General features: G+C 44.6%; 1 protein-coding gene across 3 annotated transcripts in view; it reads right to left on the bottom strand.

Annotated features, from left to right (window-relative positions):
- The window catches only part of LOC139546452 (follistatin-related protein 1-like), a 46707-nt gene that overhangs the window by 16923 nt on the left and 17005 nt on the right, over nucleotides 1-12779 (bottom strand). For all 3 annotated transcript variants that reach the window (XM_071354838.1, XM_071354837.1, XM_071354836.1), the window contains exons 3-5: nucleotides 5471-5572; nucleotides 983-1112; nucleotides 129-161 (exon numbers count right to left, since the gene is read on the bottom strand). In XM_071354838.1, the coding sequence (XP_071210939.1) occupies nucleotides 129-161; nucleotides 983-1112; nucleotides 5471-5572 (265 nt within the window). The remainder of the gene's footprint in view (nucleotides 1-128; nucleotides 162-982; nucleotides 1113-5470; nucleotides 5573-12779) is intronic.

The following is a 12779-nucleotide window of genomic DNA, read 5'->3' on the forward strand; positions in this document are numbered from 1 at the left end:
CTGCTATAGCTATGAGAGAGGTGTACTATGTTTGATAAAGCTCCATAAGGACTAGAGGAAATAAGAGCTGAGATACAGAGCTCTTATTGGCTCAGGGCACACAGATCTCCCAAGTCACACTCACTCACCCGGGCTGGCGGCTGCATGCTCTGCTTTCTTCTCTGCAGACGACAAAGACAGCGAGAGAGAGAGAGAGCGAGAGAGAGACACAGAGAGAGAGAGTGAGAGAGAGAGAGAGAGAGAGAGAGAGAGAGAGAGAGAGAGAGAGAGAGAGCGAGAGAGAGACACAGAGAGAGAGAGCGAGAGAGAGAGAGAGAGAGAGAGAGAGAGAGAGAGAGAGAGAGAGAGAGAGAGAGAGAGAGAGAGAGAGAGACACAGACAGAGAGAGAGAGAGAGAGAGAGAGAGAGAGAGAGAGAGAGAGAGAGAGAGAGAGAGAGAGAGAGAGAGAGAGAGAGAGAGAGAGAGAGAGAGAGATAAAAGAGAGGAACATACAGAGAGAAAGAGAACAGCTTTATTACATTGTTTTACAATATCTAGTGTTTGTTTCCCATCTAGTGTTTTTCATCATGTCATTGTCACATTGCCACAATAACCAATAATGCCCATGGACACCATGATATGATGGCCTCTCTGTGACACTAGGAGAGGAGAGTAACTGATTCATCATCAACCTGATCAATGTCCAGGCCAACAGACAGACAAGAAGAGGTCATTGGGCGTATAGGTTCAAAGTTCAACACTAGCTAAATCGAAGATGAGCCTGTGACCATATATGTCGCCTGTCTGTTGGATGATGATAGGATAGCCTTATATGGCCAACAGCTGACCTGACAGCTCACACGTATTACTGACTGTGTCATGACAACCAGAGATTATGCCCCTGAGTACATAGGCATCAGATAGCAATTAAAGTCAGTCATGTGCTATACATACACAAAGTTAACAAGAAAGTGTGTGTGTATGTGCATGTTTTCCCCCCACCCTGGCAGTGTCCGTCGTGGGCCACCTGGATCTTGAGGCCGGTGAGACATGCGTCTCGGTGGAGCTCACAGTGGTTGCGGTATGTCTTACCGTTACTGCCACACACTGAACGCTTGTGGGGCTTACAGCTCTAGAGAGAGAGAGAAGGGTAGAGAGAGAGAGAGACAGAGAGAGATCGAGAAGGTGGGTGGGAGGAGAGAGGGAGAGATAAAGAGAGAGCGACAACAGGGAGAGGGTGGGAGAAGAGAGAAAGAGATAAATAAGAGTCTTAATAAAAAGATCAGGCATCTTAATGACCCTGAATAAAAAGATCAGCCATTTCTTAATGACCTTGAATAAAAAGATCAGCCATTTCTTAATGACCTTGAATAAAAAGATCAGCCATTTCTTAATGAAAATGTCCATATTTTTTGTCCATTAAAATAACATCAAATTGATCAGAAATACAGTGTAGACATGGTTAATGTTGTAAATGACTATTGTAGCTAAAAGGCTAATTGATCATGAGAAAGCACTATTGCAATTATGTTAGCACAGCTGAAAACTGTTGTTCTGATTAAAGAAGCAATAAAACTGGCCTTCTTTAGACTAGTTGAGTATCTAGAGCATCAGCATTTGTGGGTTTGATTACTGGCTCAAAATGGCCAGAAACAAAGAACTTTCTTCTGAAACTTGTCAGTGTATTCTTGTTCTGAGAAATTAAGGCTATTCCATGCGAGAAATTGCCAAGAAACTGAAGATCTTGTAAAACGCTGTGTACTACTCCCTTCACAGAACAGTGCAAAGGGGCCTCGGTGCACAACTGAGCAAGAGGACAAGTACATTAGAGTGCCTAGTTTGAGAAACAGACACCTCACAAGTCCTCAACTGGCAGCTTCATTAAATAGTACCCGCAGAACACCAGTCTCAATGTACACAGTGAACGGGATGCTGGCCTTCAAGGCAGAGTTGCAAAGAAAAAGCCATATCTCAGACTGGCCAATAAAAATAAAAGATTAAGATGGGAAAAAGAACACAGACACTCGACAGAGGAAGAAGCTGTAAGATGGCGCCGGAGAGGAAGGCAGACGTTTTACAACCTATTGTGTTTTTTTGTTTGTTTATTTGCGTTGTTTGTAACTTTAAAAAAAAACGTATTTTGTACATAATGTTGCCTCGGTCTTATGACCGAAAATAACTTCTAGACATCAGGACTGCGATTACTCACCACGGACTAGCATAATCCTTTTTTTCGTTTCATGACTCTGACGAGCCCGATGCGAAGAATATACTGCTTTCTTGGGAACAGGCCCAGATCCCTGCGATTTGCGTAAGGAGGAGGTGGTGAAAAAGGGGCCAAAGTCCTGGCTGCCTTCTGAGAATTTGTAGGTGATCGAATTTAACCCCCACTTCCTTCCATTCTGCTAGCAAACGTGCAATCTTTGGAGAATAAAATCGACGAGCTACACAAAAGATTAAACCACCAACGGACATTAAAAACTGTATAATCTTATGCTTCACGGAGTCGTGGTTGAATGACAAAACTATCAACATACTGGTTGATACACACTATAACTGCAGGATAGAACGGCGGTGTCTGGTAAGACAAGGGGCGGAGGACGATGTATTTTTGTAAATAACAGCTGGTGCACGATATCTAAGGAAGTCTCGAGCTATTGCTCACCTGAGGTCCTCCACCTCAGGTCACTGGGCAGCTCTCGGCTGTGCTTCCCTTTGTAGTTTGCAATGGTTTGTAAGCCTTGCCACATCCGACGATCATCAGAGGCGGTGTAGTGCGATTCAATCTTAGTCCTGTATTAACCTCTCTTGGGTAGGGGGCAGTATTTTCACATCCGGATGAAAAGCGTGCCCAAAGTAAACTGCCTGTTACTCAGGCCCAGAAGCTAGGATATGCATATAATTGGTAGATCTGGATAGAAAACAAGCTAATGTTTCTAAAACTGTTAAGATAATGTCTGTGAGTATAACAGAACTGATATGGCAGGCGAAACGCCACGACAAACCATCCCCTCCCAAAAAAAACTTAGCCTACCACTATTTTCAATGGCTGTCACTTTAATTATAAGGCAAAGTCCTCCCAGATTGTAGTTCCTAGGACTTCCACTAGATGTCAACAATCTTTAGAAAGAGTTCCAGGCTGGTTTTAGGACAAATTAGCCAGAAATTGTTGTTTTTCTAGGTGGCTCCCATTTTGGCTGTAGTGTTTCCAAGCGTGTGAATGAGAGCGCGTTCTTTGGTATTTTCCTCCGGTAAAGACAATAACGATTCTCCGTCTTAAATTGTATAGTTTATTTATTTATTAGGGTACCTAAGGTTTGATTATAAACGTTGTTTGACTTGTTTGGAAAAGTTTATTAGTAACGTTTGGGATTAATTTTGTATGCATTTTGAGGGAGGGAAACTGGGTGGATTATTGACTGAAGCGCGCCAGCTAAACTGAGATTTTATGGATATAAAGAAGGACATTATCAAACAAAAGGACCATTTGTGATGTAACTGGGACCTGATGTAAGGCATTTATTATATCACTATTTCTGACCTTCGTGTCGCACCTGCCTGGTTGAAATATGTCTTTCATGGTTTTGTATGTGGGGTGCTGTCCTCAGATAATCACATGGTGTGCTTTCGCCATAAAGCCTTTTTGAAATCTGACACAGCGGCTGGATTAACAAGAAGTTAGGATTTATTTTGATGTATTACACTTGTGATTTTATGGAAGTTAAATATTTATAATTCTGTAGTTTGAATTTCGCGCTCTGCAATTTCACCGGATGTTGGCCAGGTGGGACGCTACCATCCCACCTGCCCATAAGGAGTTAACGCTTTGCCTGTTTGATGGTTCGTCGGAGGGCATAATGGGATTTCTTATAAGTTTCCTGGGTTAGAGTCCCGCTCCTTGAAAGTGGCAGCTCTATCCTTTAGCTCAGTGCGGATGCTGCCTGTAATCCATGGCTTCTGGTTGGGGTATGTACATACGGTCACTGTGGGGACGACGTCATCGATGCACTTATTGATGAAGCCAATGACAGATGTATTGGTGTATTCCTCAATGCCATCGGAGGAATCCCGGAACATATCATTGTCTGTGCTAGCAAAACAGTCCTGTAGCTTAGCATCTGCTTCATCTGACCAGTTTTTTATTTATTTTGGTCACTGGTGCTTCCTGCTTTCATTTTTGCTTGTAAGCAGGAATCTTGAGGATAGACTTATGGTCAGATTTGCCAAATGGAGGGCAAGGGAGAGCTTTGTATACGTGTCTGTGTGTGGAGTATAGGTTGTCCATACTTATGTCATGCAATAAAATGCAAATTAATTACTTAAAAATCATACAATGTGATTTTCTGGATTTTTGTTCAACTTCACAGTTGAAGTGTACCTATGATAAAAAATTACAGACCTCTACATGCTTTGTAAGTAGGAAAACCTGCAAAATCGGCAGTGTATCAAATACTTGTTCTCCCCACTGTATGTGAGAACAGCTCAGCGTTCAACACCATAGTGCCCTCAAAGCTCATCAATAAGCTAAGGACCCTGGGACTAAACACCTCCCTCTGCAACTGGATCCTGGACTTCCTGACGGGCAGCCCTCAGGTGGTAAGGGTAGGTAACAACACATCCGCCACATTGATCCTCAACCCAGGGACCCCTCAGCAGTGCGTGCTCAGCCCCCTCCTGTTCTCTCATGACTGCACGGACAGGCACGACTCCAACACCATCATTACATTTGCTGATGACACAACAGTGGTAGGCCTGATCACCGACAACGACGAGACAGCCTATAGGGAGGAGGTCAAAGAGCTGGCCGTGTGGTGCCAGGACAACAACCTCTCCCTCAACGTGATCAAGACAAAGCCCCGTCTCATCGAAGGGGCTGCAGTGGAGCAGGTTGAGAGCACATCAAGACAGTCGTGAAGAGGGCACGACAAAGCCTATTCCCTCTCAGGAGACTGAAAAGATTCGGCATGGGTCCTCAGATCCTCACAAGGTTCTTCAGCTGCACCATCGACAACATCCTGACTGGTTGCATCACTGTCTGATATGGCAACTGCTCGGCCTCCGACCGCAAGGCACTACAGAGGGTAGTGCGAACAGCCCAGTACAACACTGGGGCCAAGCTTCCTGCCATCAAGGAGCTCTATACCAGGCGGTGTCAGAGGAAAGCCCTAAATACTGGCCAGCCTCCCTAGTCATAGACTGTTCTTTCTGCTACCGCACGGCAAGCGGTACCGTAGCGCTTCTACCCCCGTCTTGAATATACTTCCTATTCATTTTGCAACTCATTTCATGTATGTTTTCATGGAAAACAAGGAAATGTCTAACTGACCCCAAACCTTTGAACAGTAGTGTAGTATTTGTGTTGACTATTTACGTACTATTGCTCTTGTCTTGTACTTATTGTTAACATTGCATGGTGAGGAAGTTTTCTAGTAAGCATTTCATAGCACCGGTTACACTGTATACTGTGTATATGACCATGATTTGACTCACCTCTATACACAAGCAGCTGGGTTCTCCCTTCTCAGTGACTGCACACTCTCTTCCTGCGCCACAGAACACATTGGCACAAACCTTACTCTTAGTCTGCACCTCCTGATGAAAGAGAAAACACACACTGTTAGTATTGAAAACACACACACACACAGCTTTGGCATTTAAAACTCACACGTAAGCACACTGTCAGCACTAAGGACACACGCCCTGGATAAAATACTGTGATAACATATATCAGACACAAGGTGGAACTGTTACACTATTCTCAGAGCCAGTGTTTGAAATAGAATCAGTGGTTTCAAACAGAAGGGGTGAGGTTCAGTGTGCTACTAAAATACTCTCCATCACGATACTGTCAGTTTCACTACAAAATCACTCTCAACCCCTCAGAAACCACAATAATACAACCAGCAAACGCACACACATACATAGTCGCGCGCATGCGAATACAAGCTCAAATCAAATCAAATGTTGTATCAAATCAAATGTTATTTGTCACATGTGCCGAATACAACAGGTGTAGACCTTAGTGAAATGCTTACTTACAAGCCCTTAACCAACAATGCAATTTCAAGAAAAATACCCCAAAAAAAGAAGAAATAAAAGTAACAAATAATTAAAGAGCTATTTCTCTTGAAACTGCATTGTTGGTCATATTCGCATTGTGGCAGCAGGTAGCCTTGTAGTTAAGAGCATTGAGCCAGTAACTGAAAGGTCACTGGTTCGAATCCCTGAGCTGGCAAAGTGGAAAAATCTTAATATCTTTTGCAGGGTGACAGGTAGCCTCATGGTTAGAGTATTGGGCCATTAACCGAAAGGTTGCTAGATCAAATCCCTGAGCTGACAAGGTAAAAATCTGCTCCTGAACAAGGCAGTTACCCCACTGTTCCTAAGCTATAATTTTTTATAAGAATGTGTTCTTAACTGACTTGCCTACAGGGGGTACTGGTACAGAATCAATGTGCAGGGGCACTGGTTAGTCCATGTAATTGAGGTAATATATTAAAGTAGGTAGAGTTATTAAAGTGACTATTCATAGATAATAACTGAGAGTAGCAGCAGTGTAAAACGGGGGGCAACGCAAATAGTCTGGGTGGCCATTTGATTAGATGTTCAGGAGTCTTATGGCTTGGGGGTAGAAGCTGTTTAGAAGCCTCTTGGACCTAGACTTGGCACTCTGGTACCGCTTGTCGTGCGGTAGCACAGAGAACAGTCTGTGGCTGGTGTCTTTGACAATTTTAGGGCACCGCCTGGTATAGAGGTCCTGGATGGCAGGGAGCTGGGCCGTATGCGCTACCATCTGTAGTGCTTTGCAGTCGGAGGCCGAGCAGTTGCCATACCAGGCAGTGATGCAACCCGTCAGGATGCTCTCGATGGTGCAGCTGTAGAATCTTTTGAGGATCTGAGGACCCATGCCAAATCTTTTCAGTCTCCTGAGGGTGAATAGGTTTTGTCGTGCCCTCTTCACGACTGATATATATAAATAATGGAATGAGCTACAGACAGCATGGACAGTATATGAATAGAAAAGGTGTGTATCGCAGTATTTTTTTAAACATTTTTTAAAAACCTTTATTTAACTAGGCTAGTCAGTCAAGAACAAATTATTATTTTACAATGATGGCCTACCCCGGCCAAACCCTCCCCTAACCTGGATGACGCTGGGCCAATCGTGCCCCGCCCTATGGCGTTACAGTATATAGGATGAGCCATGGCTAGAATACAATGCATATGAAGTGGATGAAACAGTATGTAACATTATTTAAGTGACCAGTATTCAATGACTATGTACATATGACAGCAGTCTCTAAGGTGCAGGGTAGAGTACCCGTTGGTACCTGGCTAGTAACAGTGACTAAGGTTCAGGGTAGGGTTATGGGTGGAGGCCGGCTAGTAGTTACTATTTAACAGTCTGATGGCCTGGAGATACAAGCTGTTTTTTCAGTCTCTCGGTCTAAGCTTTGATGCATCTGTACTGTCTCTGCCTTCTGGATGATAGTGGGGTGAACAGGCCGTGGCTCAGGTGGCTGAGGTCCTTGATGATCTTCTTGGCCTTCCTGTGACACTGGGTGCTGCAGACGACCTGGAGGGCAGGCAGAGTGCTCCCGGTGATGTGTTGGGCTGATTGCACCACCCACTGGAGAGCCCTGCAGTTGCAGACGGTGCAGTTTACGTATCAGGTGGTGATAAAGCCCAAAAGGTGCATCTGTAGAAGTTTATGAGGGGCAAAGACACTGTCAGAGTATTTATCTGGTCAATATGGCAGTGTATTATCTCTGTTTTTTGTAACAGTGTGTTATATGTGGACATATGACTGTATTATAAATTGTATTTTAATGTTTAAGGACTCTTGGAAGATGAGACCAAATGAGGACTAAAAGAGATCCTAATAAAAATCATTCCATTGTGGCTCTGTCAATGTTGATGTGGGCGTGCTTTCTCTGCTGTCTCCAGCAGTCCACAATCAGTTCCTTCGTTTGGTTGATGTTGAGGGAGAAGTTATTTTCCTGGCACCACTGCGTGGCCAGGCAGTCATGGGTGAACAGGGAGTACAGGTGGCTCCCCTGTTGAGAATCAGCGTGGCAGAGGTGTTGTTGCCTACCTTCACCACTTGGGGGCAGCCCATCTGAAAGTCCGAGATCCAGTTGCACAGGGAAGGGTTCAGACCCAGGGCCCTGAGCTTAGTGATCAGCTTGGAGGGCACTGTGGTGTTGAAGGCTGAGCTGTAGTTAATGAACAGCATGCTTACATAGGTATTTCTCTTGTCCAGGTGGGATAGGGCTTGTGAGATTAAATTACTTACATCGGCCATGGAGTCGAGAGCTGATGTCTTACTGGAGCGGCACAACTTTCGCCACAAACTCCCAGAAGACACTATTTCATTGCCATGACAATGGGTAATTTCCCTTTATATAGAGCACTGACAGGTTCTCTCTATCTCTACTTAAGTGAAGGTCTCTCACATTCACTACTGTATGTGGCGGCCGTTAGTTACCATGCCAGCCATGCTTAAGCTCACCTCAAGAGAGGACACGCAGGGGTGTAAACAGGAAGTGGCCAGTAGTAAACCTCAACCTCTGGGTGTAACATGACTTCACATCAGTGGAAGAACCCGGCCAACATAATGTGGTGATAGAGGCAGTTTTGGATGGCATGAGCAAAAGTGAGTGTGTGTGAACAGTAGAACTCTACCAACTGTATTGTGTAGAATAGATATGGTGTCATGCAGAACACACACTAACGGTCTGAAAATCCTAAAGGATTTTGATTTCATTTTATTGGTTTCATTCAATCTCTCCATACTTTTCTATTTTTCTGTTGCTCTTTATTTCCTTTGTTTCTTTAAATGTCTGCCTCCTCTCCCCTGAAACAAGGGCAGTACACTTGCCAAGTAGTTCACATGAGCAACAGGCCAGCCAATTACCAGCTGCCAAGCACAGCTCTGAGAGTAGCTTCACAGCCCTCCCGACTACCCCTTCTCGTTCTAACTGTGTGTGTGTTTGCGTGTGTGTGTTTTACTTTTCCAGCAAACACACCACCAAACAGTGTTGTTTGTTAGTGTGTATTTGTTTGTGTTGGTGTGTCTTAGCTTTTCACCAAACAGGGTTGTTTGTTAGTGTGTATTTGCTTGTGTAGGATTGTCTTACATGCTGACCAGACCGGACACATTGCGTGCGCAAGCGTCGCAAAATACATTTAGAAATCCATGTTATTCAATTATTGCACCCACACTGCTCGCGCACGCCAATGAGTGTCTGCGATGCCAAGGGATAAAATAGAACTCCTTTCTATTTCTGACGCAGATCGCGTTGAAAGTCCTGCCTCTCCCATCTCCTCGTTGGTTTATAGAAGCAGGTACCCACGTGCCATCTCCTCATTGGTTATACCCACGTGGGTGATTGAAAGACTAAATGTTTTGCCGGTTGTCGTGGTAAAAGTGTAGATGCCAATCACCATATAAGTTCAAAGATGAAAAAGCCTGGAAGGAGGAGAGATGACTAGAAACGATTCGGTTGACCGTTTTATGTGTGGATTAATTGTTGGAGTAGAGGACCTTGTGTATTTCAGGTAAAATAACAACTCAATGTTTATATCCCAGGACAAATTAGCTAGCAAGTGCAAGCTAACTAGCTTATTTGCCATACATGTTTAATGCTTTTCGACCTTTCCCCAAATTAATGTCATTGGTTCAGAGTTTGTTTTGATATTTTAACCTGCGTGTCGTGATCGCGTTTGGTGTAGGGAGACAAAATAAATGTATGCACGATAGCGCACGATGGCGCACGCGCGCAGCCGGTTTGGGTTCTGTGTTAGCTTTTCCACCGACCAGGGTTGTATGTTAGTGGGTATTTGTTTGTGTAGGTGTGTCTAAGCTTTTCCATTAAACAGGGTTGTGTTTATTTCTGGGGGGGGCTTTGCATTTGCTTTTCCACCTAAAGAACAGAATGATAGTCTGGTTGGCAATGACATTCACCCATTCCTTTCAGGGCAGATCACAGGAGACTCCAAGGAGTACCACCACATTCCATGACTCACAGATGTACGCACACACACACACACACAAGTGAGGAAAGCGGAGCAGAGTGGAGGCAAGCAAAGGAAGGAGCAGGGAATGAGAATCACACAGACCATGGGAATAGGCCCAAAGGAAAATACAGCTCAGACTCCAGATGTGGATACACCCTGTTTTAAAAACACACACACACACACACACACACACACACACACACACACACACACACACACACACACACACACACACACACACACACACACACACACACACACACACACACACACACACACACACACACACACACACACACACACACACACAAGGAATGTCTTCCAACATTGATTACACCTAAATGATCACTCTCCTGTGTGTGTTCTCTGGTGTATAGTCAGATTGCTAGATATATACAGTGGGGAGAACAAGTATTTGATACACTGCCGATTTTGCAGGTTTTCCTACTTACAAAGCATGTAGAGGTCTGTCATTTTTATCATAGGTACACTTCAACTGTGAGAGACGGAATCTAAAACAAAAATCCAGAAAATCACATTGTATGATTTTTAAGTAATTAATTTGCATTTTATTGCATGACATAAGTATTTGATCACCTACCAACCAGTAAGAATTCCGGCTCTCACAGACCTGTTAGTTTTTCTTTAAGAAGCCCTCCTGTTCTCCACTCATTACCTGTATTAACTGCACCTGTTTGAACTCGTTACCTGTATAAAAGACACCTGTCCACACACTCAATCAAACAGACTCCAACCTCTCCACAATGGCCAAGACCAGAGAGCTGTGTAAGGACATCAGGGATAAATTGTAGACCTGTACAAGGCTGGGATGGGCTACAGGACAATAGGCAAGCAGCTTGGTGAGAAGGCAACAACTGTTGGCACAATTATTAGAAAATGGAAGAAGTTCAAGATGACGGTCAATCACCCTCGGTCTGGGGCTCCATGCAAGATCTCACCTCGTGGGGCATCAATGATCATGAGGAATGTGAGGGATCATCCCAGAACTACACGGCAGGACCTGGTCAATGACCTGAAGAGAGCTGGGACCACAGTCTCAAAGAAAACCATTAGTAACACACTACGCCGTCATGGATTAAAATCCTGCAGCGCACGCAAGGTCCCCCTGCTCAAGCCAGCGCATGTCCAGGCCCGTCTGAAGTTTGCCAATGACCATCTGGATGATCCAGAGGAGGAATGGGAGAAGGTCATGTGGTCTGATGAGACAAAAATAGAGCTTTTTGGTCTAAACTCCACTCGCTGTGTTTGGAGGAAGAAGAAGGATGAGTACAACCCCATGAACACCATCCCAACCGTGAAGCATGGAGGTGGAAACATCATTCTTTGGGGATGCTTTTCTGCAAAGGGGACAGGACGACTGCACCGTATTGAGGGGAGGATGGATGGGGCCATGTATCGCGAGATCTTGACCAACAACCTCCTTCCCTCAGTAAGAGCATTGAAGATGGGTCGTGGCTGGGTCTTCCAGCATGACAACGACCCGAAACACACAGCCAGGGCAACTAAGGAGTGGCTCCGTAAGAAGCATCTCAAGGTCCTGGAGTGGCCTTGCCAGTCTCCAGACCTGAACCCAATAGAAAATCTTTGGAGGGAGCCGAAAGTCCGTATTGCCCAGCGACAGCCCCGAAACCTGAAGGATCTGGAGAAGGTCTGTATGGAGGAGTGGGCCAAAATCCCTGCTGCAGTGTGTGCAAACCTGGTCAAGAACTACAGGAAACGTATGATCTCTGTAATTGCAAACTAAGGTTTCTGTACCAAATATTAAGTTCTGCTTTTCTGATGTATCAAATACTTATGTCATGCAATAAAATGCAAATAAATTACTTAAAAATCATACAATGTGATTTTCTGGATTTTTGTTTTAGATTCCTTCTCTCACAGTTGAAGTGTACCTATGATAAAAATTACAGACCTCTACATGCTTTGTAAGTAGGAAAACCTGCAAAATCGTCAGTGTATCAAATACTTGTTCTCCCCACTGTATGTAGTAAAACTCTTCCCACATTGATCACAACTGCCAGGCTACCATGGAGGTCATAAGGAGGTTACACAGCCTATTGTACTGTACTAACTAGAGAGACAAAGGAGGAGGGGGGCATAGAGCAAGAAACCTGGGTGAATGTCATTGCCAACCAGACTACAAGTCTGTTATTTTGGTTGAAAACCCACACACACACACAAATATACACAAGCACACAACCCTGCTTGGTGGAAAACCTAAAATCCAACCTACACACAAACACACACTAACAAACAACCCTGCTTAGTGGAAGAAAAACAAAGACAAGCACACACTAACACCACCAACCCTCACACCCCCCCCCCCCCCCTTCCACACACACCATTGCTTGAGTCATACTGTAATCCATCTTCAAAGCCCCCCCCCGAGGGCTAGTAGAGTAGTATGGTCCATTCAGACAGTTAGCTACAGATGGCCAGAGAGAGGAGCTTGTTTAAACCTGCAGTTCCTCTCTGATAACCCCAGCAGAGTAATAGATGGGTTGCTGCTGCTAAGCTTAGTTTAGCTATCCTTAGTTTAGCTTAGCTTAGCTCCAGCTCCACTGCACCATCTCTCCAAATAAAGCCTGCAGAACCACCCTGACATTTTGCTAATGAGTGCTCAGAGTGAGAGAGCAGTTTTTGTTCCACCCGCTCCAAATGGGAAGTTGCTATGGTGACAGGAGATGCAAGGCTCAGAGAGAGAGACACGTGGGGGGGATTGCTCAGACCTAACAAGGGTCCTGGCTAAATGGCAGTA

This window comes from Salvelinus alpinus, chromosome 20 (genome assembly GCF_045679555.1).
Source record: "Salvelinus alpinus chromosome 20, SLU_Salpinus.1, whole genome shotgun sequence".
In the NCBI taxonomy this organism is placed as follows: domain Eukaryota; kingdom Metazoa; phylum Chordata; class Actinopteri; order Salmoniformes; family Salmonidae; genus Salvelinus; species Salvelinus alpinus.